At 43.1% G+C, this 24,162-nt stretch overlaps 1 protein-coding gene across 2 annotated transcripts in view; it reads left to right on the top strand.

Annotated features, from left to right (window-relative positions):
- Positions 1–13,228, top strand: part of C3H10orf90 (chromosome 3 C10orf90 homolog) — a 73,415-nt gene extending 60,187 nt beyond the window's left edge. For both annotated transcript variants that reach the window (XM_065672968.1, XM_065672969.1), the window contains exons 7-9: positions 9,916–9,979; positions 11,716–11,815; positions 12,364–13,228. In XM_065672968.1, the coding sequence (XP_065529040.1) occupies positions 9,916–9,979; positions 11,716–11,815; positions 12,364–12,402 (203 nt within the window). In that variant the 3' untranslated portion in view covers positions 12,403–13,228. The remainder of the gene's footprint in view (positions 1–9,915; positions 9,980–11,715; positions 11,816–12,363) is intronic.
- The last annotated feature ends 10,934 nt before the right edge of the window (positions 13,229–24,162 follow it).

Raw genomic sequence — 24,162 nt, 5'->3', positions numbered from 1 at the left:
CTCTGCACCAGCACCAGGAAGCTCTCCCAGCAGTGGCACAGGCCAGGAGTTAGTCACATATCTTAGAAGAAATGGCAAATATATCCCCGTTTGGTTGGCTTCAGCGGTCCCTCAAACCATTCTCCAAATACATTATGAAAGAGCAAAAAAAGGTTGAACCTGTTTCTCCTGAAATTATAATTAAAGATTAAACTTTATGCTTGCTTAACAAGCAATAAAAGCATAATATTGAAATATAGTAATTCATTATTCAAGTAAATTACTATTTCCCTCTTTCAGCGGCTAGTCATTAAAGAGAAATTTGTCTAAAGAGAATCTTCAGTTTCTGTAACTCATCTGCCCTGATGTAATTTTCTGTTTGTGAGATCTTCATATTTTTGTAATGACCGAAGTGTCACTTTAAGCATAACTGTGATTAATACTGGAAATCCTAGACCCCTGATGGGGCACAACTGCGTAGCCTGCAGTCCAGAGGGCCATGTAGGAGTGTACCGGGCGTATTTAATTTGCTCTGAGTCCTGACAGTTGGTATTTTAGGGCTTCTCCTGGTGGATGCTATTGTGCAGAAGGATTAGCATCATCAAGGAGGCCCAGAGTGGAGGGTCTTGGTTTCCTACCCATGCTCCCGAGTTTTCCTGTCTACGATCCTGCTTGCAGAAGAGACAAGGGCTTCTCTCTCACGCTCACGAAGGATGTCTATGTTCTTCTGATGTCTCTGCTGATTACATCCCCATTCCACAGGGTCACAGCCTCTCCTTCCCTTCCTTTGTTGTCATCATTATTCTGCATTCTCTGGAAGGGCCATTTTAGCATGTAAAATGTGCTTTTACAGCAATGAAGCTCTTTGTGTCACGTATTAGAAAACAAAAGGAAAATGGAAGGAAAATGCAGCTGTAGGGGTGCAAGAACAGTTCCATTTACAGAGGTGAGAAGTGGACACCAAAATCCCGGTGATTTAAGGGTGGCACTTCATATTACAGCCTGAAGCAAGGCAGACTGTGGGCACAAGCAGCAGTCACTGTCTGCTCTGCCTCTCTGCATGTGGCCCATCCGTGGCCCATCCATTTCAGTTGGATCAGTGAGCTGATATAGCAGAAGCTGCTTTTTTGTCATTTTTAATTATTTTTTCTTAGGTTTTTAGTTATTATCAATTAGGTTTCCCTCTTTGAGGTTCAGATCGAATGACTGGTCCAGCTCATCAAACAGTGGTGTGATCAGATGAGCTGGCACAGGGGAGGCAGGAGGGAAGGTGGAAGATGGTGAGGGAAGAGAGCAGCATAGCCTCCCAAAGGACACATAGCAGCGTTCGTCCCTGATTCTGTATTTCAAAGCCAGTTCTTCAAGTGGTAAAAAGCCTGTGCTTTATGCACGGGTCAAACTGGCCAGAAGAGGAGAAAAACCATCCTACAGTGTGTCTGTATGTCATGGAGTCCTGGAATGGTTTGGGTTGGAACGGACCTTAAAGCTCACCCGGTTCCAACCCCTGCCACAGGCAGGGACCCCTTCCACTGGAGCAGCTTGCTCCAAGCCCCTGTGTCCAACCTGGCCTTGAGCACTGCCAGGGATGGGGCAGCCACAGCTTCTCTGGGCACCCTGTGCCAGCGCCTCAGCACCCTCACAGGGAAGAGCTTCTGCCTAAGAGCTCAGCTCAGTCTCCCCTCGGGCAGGTTCAAGCCATTCCCCTTGGCCCGTCCCTACAGGCCAAAGCCTCTTTTGTTGGCCCCTTTAGGTACTGTCCAAACACAGTAAGTCCTGAATGCCACCTCCATCTCTGGTTGTACCTGGGTTCAGCTGTGATCCAGAAGTGGATGACTGTGACACCAAAGCTGGGAACAGAGGTTGTGGCTGAGGCTCAATGTTGTGTTATTGCAACCGTTGCTTTCCAGGGTACACTCCAGTTGTCCCGGGTGCCCTGGGCAGAGACCTGCCCTATGTCTTCCTTATGGTGCCATGTACATTCCTGTAGTCATCTGGAAGTTTATGCCTCTTGCGGCCACGTATAAAGACCAAAACAGTTACTAGACCTCAGTCATCATTAGAAGTCAAGGGAACCAGGCAGCTCTGTAGACATGAGACAGCTGCTTTGCACATCCCCATAGCCACTGGCATTTTATTTGGTGGTTCTTCTGTTTTCCCTGCTAGTCTTCAGAAATCTCTCCCGACCACAGACTGCCCTCAGGTTTTTTGGTCTCAGGAAGCAGGCAGCTTTTCCACAGCAACCCACATTGAAACAACACTTGAAATTAAGAACCCAAGAGAGCAAAATGACCTGGAAACTTGCTTAAGTATACAGAATTGTACTGATGGCACCTCTAGGCTTCAGGGTGTGATCTTGTGGTTACCTTTTTCAGTCTGATGGTTTCCTACTGTCTTGTTTTTCCTCTTTCCTGATGTCTTTGGGATTTGTAGAGGTAGAGAGCTGAGGCTCCGAGGTTCATAGGGCTCATTGCCAGGACGCCCTCGTGCACTTTCAAACAGTCTTTTTCCTAAGAGCAATTTGTCTGATGAGTTTAATTTCCACTGACCCCGACACGGTGACCCCAGGGATGGATTATAGGCACTTTTGCGGCTGGGTAGAAGCAGCATGTGTCTGTGGAGCCCCGAGGTGCTCGCAGAGCGGGTCGCTGCAGCACACTTGCTGCAAGCACTGGCAATAACATTAGTTATTCAATTAGTTTTCCACCACCCAAGGCCATTCCCTGTCCATTCCCCACTTGCACATCCATGCCTATGGGGGAAAGCAGCACAGGAGAGGTGGGATTGTCCCCTTGGACAATCTGCTCTTGTGGCAGATGTAAATGGGGATTAAACCACAGCCTGAAGCTTTTCCTTCTGCCCTGGACAAGTTTGCTGCAATTATCTCTCTGAAATAAGCTTGTTATGTGTTTCTGGACTCAAAGCATTTATTTCAATAAAATGGTTTTCACTCAGAAATAAGAGCACTGACCTTCTGAGATTTTTCTCCCTCCGAGATTATTCCATCAGACTGAAGTGTCTTTACTGAGAACACGAAATGATAAGCTAGGATGGTTTTCCAGTGTTTTGACAGTGTTGTTACAACTTTAGTTTCTTAAAGGGAGGAAGAAATAATTGGCATTCAACATCATTCCCATGTAAATACCAACATCTGTGCAGTTCCCGTTTACCTTCCCATCCAAAACCCCCCAAGTTGTTTTAATTGTCAGTCATGGGCAGGATTTTACCAAGCCCTGAAAGGAATCTTAACAAAATGACCCTGCAGAAGGCTTTAGCATCACAAGAGCACTTTGAAGGCAGAGAACCTGCAACTCTCACACTCGCTTTTGTGCAGTGTAATGTGTGCTGCTGCATTAGGAGAGTGCTAATTAGTCCAAGATAGACTACTCGGCTGTTGACTATGTTGAACAAATTAGAGATCCCACTGTGACGAACTGAATAGAAACAATGTCCAAATAACTGGATTTAAATCTCCAAAAACCTTAATGTAATTACTTCAGTGACAGGACTACCAGCTGTTTATAGGCCTTTAAATCTGCATAATGAACAGCCTTGTGATCTTAGCGTACGCAAGCACTTTGAGGGCTTTAAAGGAAATTTCTCAGGCACATATGGTTTTTTCATACCTTCCATTTTCCTTCCCTTCGAGAGGATGGTGGTTCATTCGAAACGGCAATGTAAGTTGAACGTTACCATTCAACCCCTGCCTTGGTGCCTGCTGTGTTTTCTCTGGATTTGTTTCCAAATCCTGTATCTTTAGTACTGTTTTGGAGTCAGGTTTATACCTCCTCAGTAGTGCTTCTAAACCTCTCCAAAAAGCTTTATTGTGACTGCAAAAAGCCTGGGGGGTGAGGATTGCTGTTTGCTTGCTGGTGTTTGCAAGGGGTTGGCTTCTTAAGAAGCTCTAAGCCGGGGAGGTTTTTAGTTGGGCTGTGGAGAGAGGAGGAGATGGCAATCACAGGATTTACAATAAGTGCACAGCCAGCAAATACTGCAGTTGCTAATGTGCGTCCTTGTGGTCTTCAGATGCCGCTGGTGGCTGAGGAGATGTCTGTAGCGGCCAGCAAATCTCTAATCGTGTGTGACTTCAGTTGTGCCATTTCTCAGGTCCCCGTCACTCAGAGTTAGCAGTAGTGCCCCCGACCCTGTTGGCACCAGGTTTCTTGGTCAAGGCTGACAGCTCTGAATAAAGACTAAGCTGCAGCAAGGTAACTGACTTAGGAAGAGGAATGACCTATTTTTGAGATATTATTCTTCATCACATTTATTAGAGCAGTGGCTATGAGTCAGCGCAGCAGCACATGGCAGGTCATTGGCACTGGGTGACACGATCCCTTGGGATCCTGATGCTCAGACGTATTGTGACGACAGGGGAAGAGGTGATGGAGTGAATGGGGTGGCATCATGGCCCCTCTGTGCCCTCATCCTCATGAAGGGGGGAGATAGCCAGCCCCTGTGCAAGGAAGGTGGCAATAAACTGGAAAATCTTCAAATCTGAAGAGCTTTCTGCATGATGATGGCAGCGTTGAAATTCTGTGCCCTGTAACGGGTGACTCACAAAGTTCAGTCTGTTTGCTGGGGGACAATTTCATTGGAGTCTTACAGTAGCCAAATAGGAAACTGAATCTCTGCTGATGGACATTTTAATCCAGGAGTAAAAGGTCTGATTTCATCTATGATTAGAAATTGTAGCATAAGAAGTCAGGATTAAGAAGCTGGTGTAAATTTTACCAAGGATTGAATTAATACTTCATAAATTTACAAGATCTGTCATGCTTTCTTTCATGTTTGCTATTTTCTGAAACTGTTTTATGCTTTTCAAAGCTACATGCTCTAATCAAACAAAAATGGTTTAGAAAGGCCAGGTAAATGCAAATTAATTCTTTTGCTGAACTAAATCCGTGAACATTCAAGTATCATTTGGACAGACTAGACTGAAATCTCTTGCATGATGCCTCGAATCAGTATGAAAATAGGGCGGTTTCTTTCTTTCATTCTTCAAAACAGCTTTTTTAGACATATGAATGATATTTTCCATCGTTAAGAGTGAAATATTAAGGAGGACCAGAAATCTCAATAGGACAGACCTGAGCAGCTGCAAAGCCCATAAACCATCTTCTCTTGGGTGAAGGACCCCTTTTGAGCTTCGGCATTTCTCTGAGACGAGCAGGAAGTCCAAATCTTCGCCATCAGACCTTTAACTAATGGATTATTGCACTTCTTATAATACCAAAACCTCATCTGTTGACTGCAGCTGAAGTAATTCATTGCATGAAGTCATGGACATACAATGTGCGAAAGTTTGGGCAGCACCCCAGGGTGTAGGCACTACTTTAGATTCCCTGGCTGAATTCCCAGTCCAGTGCTATGGGGATGCTAAGCTGAATGCCACCTTGACATTTATCTTAGCTTTAAGGCCAATTTATTTCTGAAGGGACCGTTGATTTTAAAAAGCTGTGTTTAAAATAATACCATAAAATTAAATAAATTAAATTAAATAATAAATTAAAATAATAAATTAAAATAATACCATATCGTAGAACTTCTTTGGGTGAATGGGCTTTTGGTGAATTATTTTTCAGTTCTGTAAAAAAAGCAGTTTAATAAGGAACCACAACCATTAGTGCTTTGCTTTTCAAGGACTGACGACACATCCTCAAGGGTACATTTTAGCTCCTAATAAACACTTATAATTTGCATTTATCTTAGGAGAACACGTTATGCATATTCTGACAGGCAGAGGTTAGCCTTTGATAAATTTTGCCGCTCTTTTTTAAGTGTTTCAGTAATTTATTGGTAAATAGGAAGTCAGGGGATGGTTCCAACACAATCATTTTATCTGTTCTCTGTCTAAACATTTACTAACTTCCCGAGTAGGAAAGTTACTCATCCTGTCTGAGGTGCAGTTTAGCATTAGTTAACATATATTACAATGATGACCCATTTACCTTCATTTGCAAGTTGCTGAAATAGCTTCTTTCTCCCGCTGTGGAGATGTGTTGTACACACTGTTGGTGTAGACACTAGAATCTCAGTAGTTTCACAAGGTTTGAATAAAACACCAATGAAGTGTTTCATGCCTATCTGTCAGTACCTCTTTTAACTGCAGGGCATCACTGGAAATGCTGAATGTCTGCTTTGAAATCCCATCTTTTCTAGCCGTCAGTATAGTTTTCTCCAAAAGTAGTAGAAAGCTATGAAACTTGATAAGGAACTTTGGCAAAATGCAATTTAGAGTGCTATCAACCTGGGGAACTGTCCGCCTTATAGCCCACTTTGACCCTTGCTTGGTAGGGAAAAATGTTAATTCAGGTCTTTGTGTTGTGTTTGGCAGGTTATTATAGCTCTGAACATGTGCTGCCCTTCCACTTTGAGGTATACTCTTCTAATATTGAATATTGTAGTATGGAATACACTTCCTAATATTGAATATTATTGAAATGCACGTATGATTTTTTCTCATTTATACCAGGTTTTATTTATTTTTCAGTACATTTCATGGAATCATAGAATGGTTCGGGTTGGAATGGACCTCAAGATCATTCAGCTCCAACCTCCCTGCCATGGGCAGGGACACCTCACACTAAACCATCCCACCCAAGGCTCTGTCCAACCTGGCCTTGAACACTGCCAGGGATGGAGCACTCACAACTTCCCTGGGCAACCCATTCCAGTGCCTCACCACCCTCACAGGAAAGAACTTCTGCCTTATAAAATATATATATATATTACATTAATATATATAATATATATCTTATGGTTTTGAGTTCTACTCCTAAAACCCATTTAGGATTAGCCTTACTTCTGCTTGATGCTGGCATATGATTTTGTTTTTCATACATCGCAACCTGAGAGTGAGCTAAGCGATACTACGTGGATGTTTAGCCATAAGTGTTAACCGTTTGACTCCAAGCTGCTTCACAAAGCGTACTTTTGGAACCAAGGTAGAGTTCTGTTTTCCTTGGAAGATTTTCCCTTCAAAGCCCCCTGCACAGCCACACACGTTGTTCCAGGCAGAATCGCCAGGGTTTGATGCCCTTCAAGACCATTTCTGTGCCATCAGGAGAGGATTATTCTGGAGTTAAAGCCTTATGCTCAAGCACCGATTTTAGATTGGATATAAGGAAGAAGTTCGTTACTGTAAGGGTGGTGAGGCACTGGAATGGGTTGCCCAGGGAGGTTGTGAGTGCTCCATCCCTGGCAGTGTTCAAGGCTGGGTTGGACTGAGCCTTGGGTGGGATGGTTTAGTGTGAGGTGTCCCTGCCCATGGCAGAGGGTTGGAACTAGATGGTCTTGAGGCCCTTTCCAACCCAAACTATTCTATGATTCTATTCTATGATTCACCAACACAGCTTTTGGCTTCTGTGGTGCCTCCCAGCACTCAGAGACAGAGGCCAGTCTGTCTTAGTGACTCACAGGAAAAATAGAGATGAGCTTGTCATGCTGTTTACAAGATAGGTCACTGGCCTGCAGATCCCTGGCTGGGTTTTTATCCCTCACATGTTCTGGTGGCTACACACAGAGGTCTGGAAGCGTTAATGTGTCATTAACAGCTTCTATTTAGGAAAAAAACAGGGGGCAATCCATAAAACAATTCATTTTGTCCCAGAAATCCTATGCCTGAAAACTCCCTGAATAAGAATTCATAATGTTCCTGTGCACTGAGAGCAGATGTCACTCCCAGAGAAATCATATGAAACTCAGGCTGTGTGCTGGCCAGTAATGCTGTTGGGTAGTATTGCATCTCAGGAGAGATTTGCCTTGACTTAGTGTGTGAGGGCTTGGTGCAGGTAGTGCAGCTTCTTCTGGGGTGTTATTTCTAATGCCCTCAGCTTCTCTTCTGTGCTCAAGTACAGGGGAACACATAGAACCTGTTGTTTTATGAGGGATCTCATACTGAGGACCACACAGACAAAAAAAAGATGCTTGGATTTGCTGTGCAGCATGAAGTGCCTCCTGCTTTTGTTTTAGCACTGAAGAAAACCCATAGGGATGGCTCTGTATGATTTCAAACTTATCCTATACCATTCTCCGGGTTAGGGGTACATGCCTTGCGGGAAGGGGTGCATCCTGCAGTCCTGAGCTGTCAGAATGAGGTTTTCAACCTCAAGCAGCGAGGGGCTGTGCTGAGGCTTCTGTGAACTGCACTGGGATCCACACTGGTCTCAGCAAATCAATGGGCCTGGACCCTAATCCTTCACCAGGACCAGCTGGGTCATGGGCAATCTGCTCCATTCAGTTTCAGGCTTATTCAGGCAATAACATTGAAGTGTTTATTGCTTTTAGGTTAATCAACATGTAAATGAACATAAACCCACTAACAAATAAAAGACAAATTATATTTTCCTAGCAAATTGGGCATGTTGCTTATGTGGACCGAAGATTTAATAAGCACTTTTAAGTGTAGGCAACTGCTGAGTGGAGAATAGTTAGTCCTCAGGCAGAGGAGGCTTCCACCCCTTCTCAGTTTGTGCTCGGAATAGGAGCTGCTGCAAAGCTCCCTTTTCTTTCTACCTCAAGACACAACAGTGATCTTAAAGGACAAGTAGTGTTTTCCTGAGAAACGCAGCAATCTGAGTATGACTTTGCTTCTGGGTGTAGCCCTGTAAGCTGCTCGGGGCTCTTTGGTTGCTCAAACATCTCCCATAAAGATCCCTGAGTCATTTTGTGTGTTAAACAGCAGGGAAGGAAACCTAGTGGGGAAGGAGCCTTTTTTGGGTAGCAGTCACTGGGTCTGCTCAGGGGCAGCTCTGGAATGAATTATTCTCTGTATTTACTTCTCTGCCTTGATTATTGTATTTTGCCTGTTGAGTGAGATGGCAGCAAGATGCCGATGCGGTGCCTGCTGTGATATATATTATGTCTTGGAAAATGGAAGTGCTTAAAATTTGCATGTACATTTATCACACGTCCTGCAAAGATACTTGCAAATACCTTTAATATTCAGATTCTTGTAACTGTGGAAGGCATTATACCCCTGAGCTCAGTACCATGGAGAAACCACATGGATGTGTCTGGGTGTAGAGAATGCTCTGGTCATCCTTGTGTTCAGAAACCAGAGTGTAAAACCAGTTCATCTGTACCTCTAAGTTTTCTTTCATCATCCTGGTGCACATCTAAATAACAAAGATGTGCAGGCAGCAATCCTCTCCCCTCTCCCTGATAAACGTGGTTAAACAGAATGTCCTTCAAGAACCAGTTCTGGTTATGTATTTACTGGCTTCCCACCTTGTACAAACACCATCCCTTCCCATTCAGAAACCATTTTTGAAAGGAAGGTGTTAAAATTGCCTATTCCTGACACTCACCGGCTTCTAAAATCAGTAATTATTTTCCTGTATCCAGGGAAATACTGATTGGAATTATCTCAGATATCTTCGTATTTGATCAGGAAAGAGTAATATAATTTTCCTCCTCCTAAAGCTCAGCATAATTATTCACAGCCCTGCAAAAGAGGTGTAAATTGAATCAGAAATAATCACACCAGGCCAGGTTCCCAACACATATCAGAATCAGAGAAACAAGTAGGTTGGAAAAGACCTTTAAGATCATCAAGTGCAACCACTAGCTGAGGATATGGCCACTGTGCACACGAGAACGTGGGCGAAGTAGATTACTTGATAGAGCAGAAATCATTGCTGGTTATTCATCTGAATAAAGGGCTCACACAGCTGTATGTGACAATCACAAGCCTGCTACGGAGGTGGCTGCTACTGGTCTTATCCATCGTTCCATTTCTGCGGAGCAGCTTCAGGAACCAATCCAGCTCCAGATGAAGTTGTTAAATATGTTCCCATTGACCAGTAGAGATTTGGATATCCAGCCTTAAGGCATCAAAAGTTTAACCAGCGACAGCATAATATGATGATTACAGAAGTGTGACATATAAAATTTCAGTAAACACAGATTTCTTCAATGTTAACTTTATTTTCCCTCTAGATAACCTCTTTAAACCAAAGGAAAGATTCATTCCTGAGAAGGAGATGCATATGAGATCTAAAAGGTACAAATCACCTCGGTTCTGAGTTCACTGCTAATCACTGCCATCTCACACCTAAGGTGGCGTATTCCCATGTCATATTCATACACTGGAGGGTTGGTCTGTCACATTGCTTGCTGTGCTTTTGTGCAACTCTCATGGTTTTCTTCAACCATATCAGTTTGATAGATCTGGGACGTCCCTGCCTTTTTCTAGCAGTTTCGGAAAGCATGGGGTACCCATGGCATGAAAACTAAGTCATAGAATAGGGTTGGAAAGGACCTTAAGATCATCTAGTTTCAACCCCCTCTTAGAATCATAGAACCATAGAATGGTTTGGGTTGGAAGGGATCTTAGAGATCATCCAGTTCCATCTCATGTTGGACATTCAAAAATATAAGCAGTACAGTCACTTTGGTAGGGTTTTTAATTACCATGATTATGTCACAGAGAATGGGAATTCCAGCAGACCATTAGGAGTGTGTTGCCTGGTTTAACTGCATTGTATTTCATGCCATCATTTGCAGCAAGGAAAGCTGCAAATGGCTTCCATGCACAATACATCCTGGTTTTAAAAATGCTCAAGATCTGTCCCATTTCTCTTCTCCAAAATACAATCTCCAGCCAACACGGGCTGCTTCAAGAACTCACTATTGCAAAATACCACGAGTTAAAATCAGAAACTAAACAGGCTTTGCATGCATGCAGAGAACAGGTCTGTATGAAGACAGGCTGAGGAAGTTGGGGCTGTTCAGCCTGGAGAAGAGAAGGCTGCGTGGGGACCTCATAGCAGCCTTCCAGTACCTGAAGGGGGCCTATAGGGATGCTGGGGAGGGACTCTTTGTCAGGGACTGTAGTGACAGGACAAGGGGTAACGGGTTAAAACTTAAACAGGGGAAGTTCAGATTGGATCTAAGGAGGAAATTCTTTCCTGTTAGGGTGGTAAGGCACTGGAATGGGTTGCCCAGGGAGGTTGTGAGTGCTCCATCCCTGGCAGTGTTCAAGGCCAGGTTGGACAGAGCCTTGTGTGGGATGGTTTAGTGTGAGGTGTCCCTGCCCATGGCAGGGGGGTTGGAACTGGATGATCTTGAGGTCCTTTCCAACCCTAACTATTCTATGATTCTATGACTTTCTTTTCAAGCTCCTTGGAATTTTATCATTGATTTCAATGGAAAATATCAGACCAGAAGTCACCTTTTTGAGGGCAACTTATGTTATTTATAAGTTATTATATAACTTATAAATAATAGGATGGACAGATTATGTTCTCCTTGATGAAAAGAGTTCCTAATGACAGCAAAAAATGTTAACAGTCTACAGTCATACAACAATGTTTTTTTTTATATTTTAAAAAAATATGTCAAAAAATTGTTTGGCATTAATTTTGTGACCTAAATAAAAAAAAAAAAAGCATACAGGCCAGATTCTGGTTTGAATTATGTTGCTATAAATTGAAACCAACTCCACTGGGCTCATTAGAAGCTGGTGCAGAACATTGCTGTTGCATTGAGATAACCTGATCCCATCTCTTTCATTTTTAGTCCAGAATTAGAAGTGGTTTTCAACAAGTCAGCTTTTATATAAAAACATTATTGTTAATAGTTTACAATTAAAAATGTTTTATAAATCTAATTCACGTACTTGGAGATGCCCATTAATGAGAAGTATTGCAATGAAGGCAAACGTTTCCCATAGGAACAACAAATGATTTGCGAGTCCCAGGGCTGACACGTGGAGTTAACTTTCTAAATTCATTGCAGGATTTATGACAATTTACCTGAAGTGAAAAAGAAACAAGAAGAAAAACAGAAACGGATCATCATCCAGAGTAACAAGCTGCGTGTTGAGAACTTTAAAAGGGTGAGGATTTACTGGAATGCCAAGTTTTGTAACCCTTCTTTACCTGGGAATGGGGTCCGTAGAGGCAGCATCTTCCTGGGCATCCTGTGCTAACCATGTGCACACCCTGAGAGCTTTGTGTTTTTAAACCCTGTCCTTGGGTTTAGGTACTTCTTTAAACTGGAGTTAACAGCTGAAGCTTGTGTTGGAATAAGCATCCTAAACTTTGGGGTTTTTTAGAAATGAGTGATTAGTTAGCTGTGGTAGAAAGCTGCATTAGCACAGGTAATCCCAGCGCAGCTCTGAGGCATTCCCAGATAATCCTGCTCCATGTTGCACACAAGTACCAGTTTTCCCTTGTTTCAGTTCTCTATTCATCTAATGACACCTTTCCTGTCCAACAAGGAAAAACTTTTCAGTGTTTTGGGGTTTAATCATTAGTTTTAAGCAATGTAGGCAGCAGATTTGAAGTCTGAGAATATTAAAATCATCTCACCTACAGCATCAGTTGCATCCACTTCATGTATTTTAACAAGATCTTATGGTTGTTTTGCATTGTTTTTCCCTAGCAATTACTGGACCAGCTCCTTCAAAGAAACACGGAGTGACAAAGGATTCTCTTGCCCATCATCCTAATTGGATCTTGAATGCCTTTGACTGCCATAAAATTCACTGTTATCTCAATTACCTGGAGGTGTTGTTCTTATCGTTGGCTCTTTATATGAAGAAAGAACATTTATATTTCAATTGAAATTTTCAGGCAACTTTCAGGTAATCAAAACCAGTCTAAGAAGGACACAGCTGTTTCAGAGCATCACCTTCTGGTCGGTTTGCCCAGAGGAAATGATTTAAATGATTTTAAATGCAAATGCTGAATGACAGTGGTATTATTTATCTTAATCTTTTAAAAAGGATGTATCTCTGTAGCCATAGACCTAGGTTTATAAGATCTGGACAACTTATTTCACTGAAGTATTCTATTAATTGATATCCTGTGGGTTAAATCCTTGAAGTAAAGAAAAATGAAAAGCATTATTTGTTATGTTTAGAAACAGGCTGAAATAGCATTCTCACATAATCACAGAAGCAGCAGTTTCAGATTAATACTTAACATACCAAAAGGGACCAATATTTTAGCTCTCTGGAGAACTCTATTCCTGTTTATGTAGTGAATCTACATAGCAAGCTTACCTGTTAAAGAGCAATACTTTAAAACTTGATTATAACAGGGTTTTCTGGTTTTCATTGTAATATATATTTTACTCCACTTCTATGATCACTAAGTATTTATAGAAATGGCATATTAAGAAGTGGTGCCAAGAAGTATGTTTGCATCAAAACTGCAGAACTAAAACCATCTGTAATGTTTCCTTCAAAAATATTTAAATCTTTATTTGTACATTTTGGAAGCAAAAACAACCAGCTTACAAACCAATGGAGTTTATTTATGGAATAAAACATGAATATAATATTGATCCAACTGCTACGTTTTTATTTGGTACTGTTAAATATAACACAACTATTGAAACTGCTTGAGAAGCCTTTGCATGCCACAAATCCTATGGTAAGAAATATTGCCCATAAAAAACATAGCAAGTGTTAACCTCCTCTGTTGCACAAACACTCAACTGAGTCTGTTTGAATGAGGCCAGAATTTGGCCTTTTTGATCTATGCTTTATTTTTCTAATGTAGCTCGAGATGTAAGGTCAGGTTTTTTGGAAGAAGGATGTTTGTGGTCTGGGCTTTGACCACAGCGATAGCCTCCAGCTGTGTGGCCTGTGCTGGGCATGGGGAACTTGGTTATATCTTGTGTTCTGACTGCCTCCATTAGATTACTTTGTCTCTTCGTGTTGCAACTTCCTAGTTGGTAAAGTAGGATTAATGATGTTAATTTTAGCTCACAGAGAAGATGTATTGAACAAATACATTGCATTCCAGATAGATACCTTTAAAACCTCATCAATTAGTTCTATACATTTCACGAGGACATCTAAGGTAAGGTAACGCTTGCTGTAAGGAAGAAATTGGCATGGTTCTTCCCTAGAAAGAAGTCTTTAAGCAAGTAATACTGTACTGGAAACTGAAGTCAAGGCTGGAAGGCAACGGCTCCAAGTAGAACTTGCACAAGGGACTGCAAGTAGGAGCATCCACCAAGCCTTGCAGCTCAGCTGCTTGGTAGGGCTGCTCTCCTGTGGATTCACTGATCCCCCTTGCTGCTCTCCAGCAAAAACATGTGGCCTGCCTTAAACAAGGAGGGCCTTTCTCTGGTGGACTGCTGGATCTCCACCAGAGTGATAAATTACAGCCATAAATGCACCCACACACGGTATCCTAGACTGAATCTGAAGGATTATCTTTCAAGCTTTGGTCTGGTTATAGCTCACTACAACTAGAGACATTTCCTACAGAAGTTGGTGCCAAAATCCCCTTTGATTTCAGTAGGAACTTAGCATTTCTTGCCTTTGGTTTCTTAGTCTCTAGTTTCTTGACTTCAGAGAAATGCAGCTTTGGTTCATCAAGTTTGTACCCTTAAGGAGCATTATTTCCTGCACACATCCATACAGAAATACGACATACATTTCACCCCACTTTACTGTGTATATTTAAGCCTGCTTGTAATCTTACCCTAGAGCCACAGCGAGAGGTTTTGGAATTGAGACAAGGTATTTCATATTCAGTATCTGTGGAGCACATAGCACGATGCTCATTGTCAGGGATGTCTCCTCATGTGGGACTGGCCCCTAGTGCTAACAGGAGAAGAGAGCTCCAAAGCTTTTCCTTTTTTTCCCACTTTTTCTCTGGCAGAGTGGAAGAGCCAGAGTCTTCCTTATTAGTAGTGAAAGAGTATTTTATGTTGAAATTGGACGTTTGTCCTGCAGGATGCTCAGGAACTGAAGGGAGATAGCTTAATCTGTCATAAAATATCTTTCCCATGTGTCCATAGAATTTTGTATGTATATAAATATATATATATATTTGACGTTCTTCTTACTGTCTGGCTGGGAATATCAAAGAGAGGAGCTGATCCTCCCTAGAAATCACAGCACCCAGGTCCTCCTGATAATATGAACCATGTGAGCAACAGAAACAAATGGTAGAGGCTTGATCTGACATGGTTCAGCCAGGTTTCTGCCCCTTGGCACCCTCATTGTCATGCTGACCAGGGCAAGACACTTCTCAGCTGATCCAGTTTCTTCTTTTTTCTGCTGGCCATCCGTGGAGACAGGGTACCACACCAGTGTGCTGCATCCTCACTTCCACTGGCTCATGAAGTACTTGGGCTTCTCAAGGACTTAAAGCCTATGCACTATTCACAAAATCCTTTGGGTTTGTAAAAAGGTTATTTCCAGATGTTTTTATTTTATCTAAATGTAATTTTCAAAATCTGTAGGACAAATACATGGCAATTTGAGGTGGAAATTCTCTTGTGGAAATTCTCTTGTATAAATAAGCTTAGGAGTAAACCTAGTGAGCAAAATGCATGATGCAAATCACTGTCTGGGAATGTTTCATATGATATGAAACCTTTGCTTCAGAAAACCATAAACGACCTCTCTTGCAAACCTAATTTCTCTTTGTGGGCCTTAGAAAAGAAGGTATCTGGTAATGTATCCAGCAAACAATTCTGACATTCATTTCAGCTCTACAATCTAGTCATTGTAATAGGAAATAGACTGTGCCGGAAAATGCTATTTCAGAAAAAAAAAATGAGCCCTATGCAAGTAGGCATCAAGTTAATGAGGTTTAGAGTTAGGAAAAAAATAGACATAATTCCACTTTGGACTTGCAGGCATTTCAAAGTAAAGTGTACATTTGCCACTGCATAGCACTCGACACAGAAAACTCCCAACCTAAACTGGAGATCACCCACACTTGTCAAATGTTGTGATTTTCCTTCTTGTAGGATGCTGTTTGAGTTCGGGTCCTCTGACTGTCAGCCCATGTCCTGTGTCTTCAGCAGGGACACATTTTCCTGCTGGTACAGCTCTATGAGGATTAACATCTCTGGTAACATGCATTGCCATTTGTTCCCCATATCCCTCACTGGGGCACCTCTTTCACACCACTGATGTTTATGTGCCCACAGAACAGTATTTATTAATGAATATTGGTTGAGGTGAGATGCTGAGATGATTTTGGGGTGTCACAGCACAGAGCCTACATAGGCTTGCCAATAAGTTGACTTGGTGTTCTCCTTCCAAACCAGAAAGCCTCTCAGTAGAGTTGTCATTTTGCATTATCCAAAATGGAGCCCACATGGGGAATGCAGTGGTTTAGGTGTGCAAGACGTGGTGTTTGTTTGCTTGCTGGCATCATTCATTTCATCCGACAGAAATACCTCATTAAGGATCGAAAGACATTGCAACGTAAAGCACTGAGGGTTACAGTATTCAGGGGATTTATTTGAAACCCAAATATTTTCCTGTGTATGTGTATGCGAGCCATTAGTTACTTCTTCAAGTTTACTCAGCTGCTCAGATAGATGAGGAGACTGTCTGGGTAAGGCTTTTTAGGAGTTTTGTTGTTGAGGACCTGGGATTGGTCGCGTTAGTGTAATGCTTCCTGTGAGAGAGCTGATTTGCAAGGAAAACAACACAAAAAGCAGGGATAAAGTTCCTGGCAGCTCTCCTCTAGGAAACCATTCCCCAATACAGCCATCCCAGTAGGAATTCCATGGCTAAAACCACCCACCTCCCCTTGTCTGCAGAGATATTTGCCCCTTTGGCTTCAGGGACAAAAATGCCTGTGTGCCTTGATGGGTGGGTAATTATCTTTCCAGGAGCATTGACTGGCCACTTGTTCACTGACAGAGCACACAGTACACAGGGTTGTCCCACAAGGTCATATTTCATTAAGGGCTATGACTTAAGCCTGTGTAGTTTATTACTCAGTCTGCTTCGTGCTGAGCTGGGTTACAGCCGGCTGGATGCCTGTGAGATGCCCTCACTGCGCTCCCCTGCTGTCCTGGCCACAGGTCAGCACCAGGCAATGAGGGTTTGCGAAGTCCCAACCCCAGCTGAGACCATTCCCAAGCTGACGTCTTCTGCATAAAAGGTGTCTAGAAAGTGGCATGAAGTAAACGCAAGGGCACCTAGGCATAGAGATTGATTAGGGTAAAAGATGATACTGAAAATCTTGCCAATAACTGTAGGCAGAGAAGCTTGATCTATGTAGGAAAATATTTAGTAAGCTTTTATTTAAATTTGATATCACAATTGCAAAAGTCATTGCCCAAAATCATCATTCAAAGAGAGGAACCTGTGTCGGTTGTTGAGTGGTGCACAAAGTCTGCCCATATCAGTGATGTATTGGGCTCTTGAAGTGGAATTTGTCTCCCAACTGAACTACCTGGAGATGTTTTGGGAGGTTGTGATTGCAATGTCTGTTTAGCTACGACAAAACTGCTGAAAGAAGCATGTAAGTAAGTTGTCCCTGCCCATGGCAAGGGGTTGGAACTGGATGATCTTTAAGGTTCCTTCCAACACAAACCATTCCAGGACTCTATGATTCTGTGATTTCCATACTGAAGATAAAAAGCATCCTCTTTTTTTAAGTCAGGCATCTTACTTTTCATAGTTCTCCTTGGTTCTGTTTAAAAGCTGTAGCAGGCAGGATTACTTAATATCCACTTTAGATAACCCACAGAATAAGATAATGAGGTGTATCATAGCCCTACCAGCTGCAGAGTGATTAAAGAAAGGGGGGGAAAAGGAGAAGAAATGGCACAAGTGTGCTCATGATGCATACAAGTATATAAAATAACTAAATAGGCAAAGTGCAACGAAGTGCTTGAGGTTCGTGTTGCATAGATGGGAAGACGTAAAAGAGCCCCTAATTGCAGAATTATTTTTGGTTTTTAGAACTTGGTCACAGTAATGTGTTTTCACGCTTCATGTTTTAAATACTTTCATTAGTATCTTACAATGACTAGACTTTAGATGATGTGTAATTATAAGACGATCCTTATGCAAACACGCATTACATGTAGGCTGTTCTGTGGTTCTAGAGTTACTGCAGGTCTGCAATTGGCTTCAGAAATTGCCAGTAGAAAATGGCAAAGATCCTTTTGAAACCATTTTAGCTTCATCTCCTCGCTAGGGCCATCTGCTAATGCACCATCTTTTGCAGCTCTTGAAGCTGTTTTTGAAGAATGGGGAGACTTCCATTTTTATTTCATGTTTCTGTGCTTTTTGGAACTTTTTGTTGCCTGAAGTAAGTGGGGATTTTGCATCCCCTTCTGGGGTCATAGGCAGAACGTTAATAAGGATCATGACCAAAGAGTGGTCACAAGAATGGTGTTCAGTCTGACCTGGGACTGATTTTCCTATTACCTGATAACGGAGTCTGAAAGAAAGGTCCCTCAGCAGTCATCGTGATGAACTGTAATAAGTAATTGTGTCACTGCAGAATGATGCAAAGAGCCCTGCATCCAGCTTTGAGGCCCCAACACAGAAGGGACGTGGAGCTGTTGGAGCGAGGCCAGAGGAGGCCATGGAGATGCTGCGAGGGCTGGAGCAGCTCTGCTCTGGAGCCAGGCTGAGAGAGCTGGGCTGGGGCAGCCTGGACAAGAGAAGGCTCCTGAAGGGGAGACCTGAGAGCAGCTCCAGTGCCTGAAGGGGCTGCAGGGAGCCTGGAGAGGGGCTTGGGACAAGGGCCTGTAGGGACAGGCCAAGGGGAATGGCTTTAACCTGCCCGAGGGGAGACTGAGCTGAGCTCTTAGGCAGAAGCTCTTCCCTGTGAGGGTGCTGAGGCACTGGCACAGGGTGCCCAGAGAAGCTGTGGCTGCCCCATCCCTGGCAGTGCTCAAGGCCAGGTTGGACACAGGGGCTTGGAGCAAGCTGCTCCAGTGGAAGGGGTCCCTGCCCATGGCAGGGGCTGGAGCTGGAGGAGCTTTAAGGTCCCTTCCAACACAAACCAGCTGGGATTCCATGTATTTTGAATAATCCCCAATGACAGTGTTGTGGTCTTCACCAGCCTTGCAGTGATGTCAAGGACAGGGAATTACCAGTGCATTCTATATTGCTGATTTATAGAGAAATAAGCCAGTGCTCGAATATTATATCCACTTTCATTCTTCGTGACTAATGTTGTTACAATGAATACCAGAGGAATTAGTAATGAATACCCACTTACTGTAAAGTGTTGCCAAATATATACTTAACTTGTAATGCTACTGGGAGCACATATGTAATTTTTGTGTTTGTTGTTATGTAAAAATATAACTTTGGTCTAAATTTAATTATGTAATGGCATAAGTTAAATTGCATGAAAGATAGATAATTATGGGCTGCCTGTTCTACCTAATACTATTAGCTGATGTTAAAAACCCAACATTTTGCTTCTGTTTGTTTTCATTTTGAGAGGTTTCACTTGCTGGGTTTGTGACCCAAAGCAAATGTAAGTTTTATCACAAGAATCATAGACTCATAGAATGGTTAGGGTTGGAAAGGACCTTAAGATCATCCAGTTCCAGCCCCCCTGCCATGGGCAGGGACACCTCACACTAAACCATCCCACACAAGGCTTCATCCAACCTGGCCTTGAACACCGCCAGGGATGGAGCATTCACAGCTTCCCTGGGCAACCAGTTCCAGTGCCTCACCACCCTTACAGTAAAGAACATCTGCCTTATATCCAATCTAAACTTCCCCTGTTTAAGTTTGAACCCGTTACCCCTTGTCCTGTCACTACTGTCCCTGATGAAGAGTCCCTCCCCAGCATCCCTATAGGCCCCCTTCAGGTACTGGAAGGCTGCTCTGAGGTCCCCACGCAGCCTTCTCTTCTCCAGGCTGAACAGCCCGAACTTCCTCAGCCTGTCTTCATACAGGAGGTGCTCCAGTCCCCTGATCATCATCGTGGGTTCCTCTGGACTTGTTCCAACAGAAGCCTGTATTAAAAGCAGCTCTGTTTCGCTCTTCCTGTCATGAATAATATGAAATCAAGACCTAACTGATTTCGCTCTCCAATGATTTATGCCACAGGCCTTTTTAATGATTTCTCTCCAGTTTCCCAATAAGAATAGTTCTTTTTCTTTAAAAACACCCCAAAACTATGCTGTCCTCCTACTACACTGTCCCAGCGCTTATGATGATGGATGTTGCATTGTTCTGTGGTTTGCAGAGGGCTAGACAGGAATATTAAAGATATATGACTTCATAGTTTTTAGTCTGAGTTGAAAACTGTCCTCTGCTGAGCCATGTAAAAATCTGTGGCTTCTTCTCTTCCCTTTGTTTTCAGGGAGGCAGTGAAATTTGGAGCAGCAGATCAAAGGGCTTGTTCTCAGTGTCTGGTCTGAAGTAAAAAGAAGAAGACATTTAATGGGCTCTTATTTGGTGTATTTGAAGGGATTTTAGCACAGGAGACCTTCCTGCCATGCTCTTAGGAATGTCCTGTCTCATTGAAGGATTCCGCTGGCAAATCATCACTTTTCAGAATGAGTATTAAAATCAGAAGCAAAGCTTAAAACGATGTTTCTTCCACTGTGGCAAAATACGGATCTATTCAGGTGGTCTGAAAACTAAGCAGCTACTCAGGCCCTCAGGGAGAGGATACAGATGTCCAGAGCATAGGCCCCAATTACTCTGGTTTGGATGTTTCAGGGTTTCATTGTGGCAGGCTGTTAGGCAGGAGAACCTTGGTCCTTCTTCCTACACAGCAGAATTCCCTTCTCATTATGGTAAATTGTGGTTGATGAACAGCAGAGCACCAAATGCGGACAGACCAGCACCTTTTTATTTACTTCTTTATTTAACAGAGTATTAATCCCCGTCAGACAGCATCAAACAAGCTGGCGTGCCACAATCCTTGCTGTGCGCTGCAAGGGACAGTGGGGATCACCAGTTACTGCAATAAGTAAGAAAATGACAGTGCCAGATTGAAATGAGGAGCTTTAGGGGTGTGCATGCACATTGAAGAAGACTGTTTATCTATTTATGTGTTACTTATGAAGTATTTAGTTATGTGTTACTGAAACTGAAGAAGAACATTTAGTTAGTGTGTTTTTCCTCTTCCTCAAGGAAGGCTGCAAGAGGAAAATGTCAATGGCCCGTTTGATGAGAGGTGAAGCCAGGAGCTGAGCCTTCATTCCTTGAGGATACTGAGGCTGTTGGGTCAGGGTGCTGGGCGCAACAGGAGGGTACCCAAGGTGGGGATGGTGCCCTAAGGGAGGCTCAGCTGCAGGGGGGGAGCACGGGAGGCCCAGCTGCCGGTGGCAGCTGTGCTCATGGAGAGCTCTGTGTTTGCATGACCAAGGGTTTATGCTACAGGAAAAGAATGTAACCAGGGACTGTGTGAGGTTTGGGTCTTTTTGCCCAAGAATTTAGGGGGTTGCTGCTGTTGTTTTTAAGTTCCTGTATCCTTGGAGCGGTGGGTTTCTTTGTTTGCTCTTCCTTGAGCTCCTCTTGGCTTTTTCACCCTTGGCCCTGTTACAGCAGCCTGCAACGGTCTGTAGTTTCCCTATAAAGTATATACAGCTTAATCAGCATTCAAGCTGAGTTTACTCCCCTGCTTTGTTAGAGGAAAGGAGCTGTTTTCCAGAAGGATGCTGCAGTGCAGGGTTAGGATAAGCTGGGCAGAATAGGCAGGGTAGGAAGGTGATGAGCACGCACAGCTCTCCATCAGCCGTGTGATCTTTATTCCACGTAGAAATGATGCTAGCAGGCAGTGCTCCCCAAACACAGCTTAGTGGAAGGGACTGGCTCCCTCAGATTATGTTTTATCCCTGACAGACTAAAACTACCGCGTCTCATTCATAAATGTATAAACAACTTCAGAGTGGATGTGTCAATTTTACTTGAATATAATGTTAGAACGCTTTATCATTGAAAGTAGAGGTTGGTATTTAGAAACATTTCATTTTGGGGGTTCTGTGATCCACGATAAACGTTCTTCAGTATTATAGCCTGTTGACATGCAGGGTCTGGGTGCTGCAAGGTGCTGGCTGGTTTTCCCTGTGCTTGCTCTCTCAGCTGCACTGGCAAGTTCAAAGCTTCAGGGCAGAAATGTGAGATGAATTCAGTGTTATGATACTTTTAGGAGAGAAGGAGAAAAAGGTCGTAAACAAAGCATGGAGCTGCAACGTGAGTGGAGGGGAAGGGAGGAAAGGCCAGGCTGGACTGCGCTTGGAGCTGCTCTAATGGAAGGTGCCCCTGCCCACTGCAGGGGGTTGGAACTGGAGGAGCTTTAAGGTCCCTTCCAACCCAAACCATTCCATGATTCTATGATTCTCTGTATTTATTTACAACAGAGAGCTAAGTCTGCTGACCTTGCATTGCATTTCATGGGCTTAACCACTTGGTTGAGCCTCGCTCTGCTGCTCAGCAAGGCATGCTAGAGTGCACACTCGCTAAAGATAAGGAGGGTGGAAACTTGACCTGGAAATCTATAGAATGCAACATCTCTCACGTATGTGCGGCAGACAATACTCACAGCCAGTGTTTTATTTCAGTGCGCAGACCCGATGGATGCTGCTCTTAGGAGCTCGCTATCTTGGTTTGCATGTTGTGACAGAGGTCTATAGCAAAGCTCGGCGGCTAAAGGTCATGCGGTATCTATGCCTGTTAATTATAGCGGACTGTAATCTACCAGCGCAGCCACAACTCAGCCGGATCTTGATTTTGCAGAGAGTTAACGAAGTGAGGGAGGGCTGGAGACACAAAGTCTCAGCAGCTGGCTGGGGGACAGCGGATTTCAAAGGGAAAAGCTTCTTTGTTTTGTTTTGTTTACTCTAAGAGGCAAAAACTTCAGCCCGGAGGCCCCAAACCCAGAGATCCCTGTAGCTAAGCCCAGACGAGGCTTCATGCGTTTTGGCACACATGGGAATAAAAGGACTTGGATTTCTGGATAATGCTCAATGTATAATTACAGTGAGGTTGCCTGGATATCCAAAAGGATATCATGGCTTATCTGGGAAGATGTGAGAGCTGAGGTGTTTTCCCTGACCAGAACCTCTTATCTTGGAACTGTTCAGCTATCTGAGGTGGTTTATCTTTCTCTTCATTTAACTCGGACTGTAATGAGAAATGCAATTCCTGCTCTGGAAGAGAAATGTAGCAGACATAGCTTTCTTTTTTCCTTTATTCTTTTTATCTTTTTTCTTTTTTTTTTTTTTTTAATTTTTCTTTTTTCCTTTTATTTTCCTCTTTCCCTTTTTTTCTTTTTTTTCCTTTTAATCTTTTTTCCTTCCCCCTTTTCCTTTCTCATCCCCCCCTTTTTTTCCCCTTTCTTTCCCTCTTTCTTTTCCTTTCCCTTTCTTTTCCTTTCTCTTTCTTTTCCTTTCTCTTTCTTTTCCTTTCTCTTTTTCTTATATACCATACCCTATAAAGTACCATAATCCATCTGACAAGTGCCATACACCTTGTTAAGTGCTCTACGTTGTACCTAGGCTGTTCTCTCTGTTCCCCCACTGTTAGACCCCAGTTATTCATCCCTGGCAGTGTTCAAGGCCAGGTTGGATGAAGCCTTGGGTGGGACGGTTTAGTGTGAGGTGTCCCTGCCCATGGCAGGGGGGGTGGAACTGGATGATCTTGAGGTCCTTTCCAACCCTAACTATTCTATGACTCTATAATTCCACCGAATGCCACAAAAGTGCCACAATATCATAGTCTGGAGGTTTAAAATGTAATATATATCCTCTCCACTCCCTTTTTATTTTTTTTCATGTTGTCTCCATCAGTCACTAATTCCTTCTCAAAACTCCTTTAACCAAGGGGAAACTAATGGAGGTTGATGTTTCCCCCAGCGCATCCTTCTCCTTTCCAGTGTCTGCACTAAGCCGTATGTTATGCTTGTTTCCAGGTAAGTTATTCCACTCTGCTCTCTTCCATACTGCTCTCTTCTGAATTGACATTTTCAGTGCCATGTGAACTAAAGCTCCTGCATGAATTAGTAATTCGATAGCCAGAGTCCAAGCCAGCTGCTTGTACTGTCATACAGTCAAATATTAACTGTTAAAAATCACGGGTGCTCTTTACATCAAATCGTTTTCACATGTAAATGCAGCCTGAAGGTTAAGCAACTTCAGCTTGTCCTATTCAAGTGACACAGTGACACAAGTCAAAGGCAAGTATAAGGGTTGGAGAGAAAAGGATGCAGTAGTTATAGCCCTGCTCCATGAATGACAAGAGGTAACGATTAACGCAGGATGCACTCCTGAGCATTACCAATTCTCACAGTACCCAGCTGAAAGAGGCTGTTAAATGTTCCCAAACCACTTCAAGGGGAAGCAGGGGCCATGCAGTTGAAAGACATGCCTGCAGAGGGGACCCGATAAGATCGCAGAGATCCTCCTTACTTCATTCCCTGCTTTTCCCTCTAGCCACAGGTGACCCAGAGCCGCAGGGTGAGACATTTCAGCCACACATCTCAA

Source organism: Lathamus discolor, chromosome 3, assembly GCF_037157495.1.
Source record: "Lathamus discolor isolate bLatDis1 chromosome 3, bLatDis1.hap1, whole genome shotgun sequence".
Classification (NCBI taxonomy): Eukaryota; Metazoa; Chordata; class Aves; order Psittaciformes; family Psittacidae; genus Lathamus; species Lathamus discolor.
Note: the sequence above shows the minus strand (reverse complement) of the source record. Positions and strands in the feature narration are given on the sequence as shown.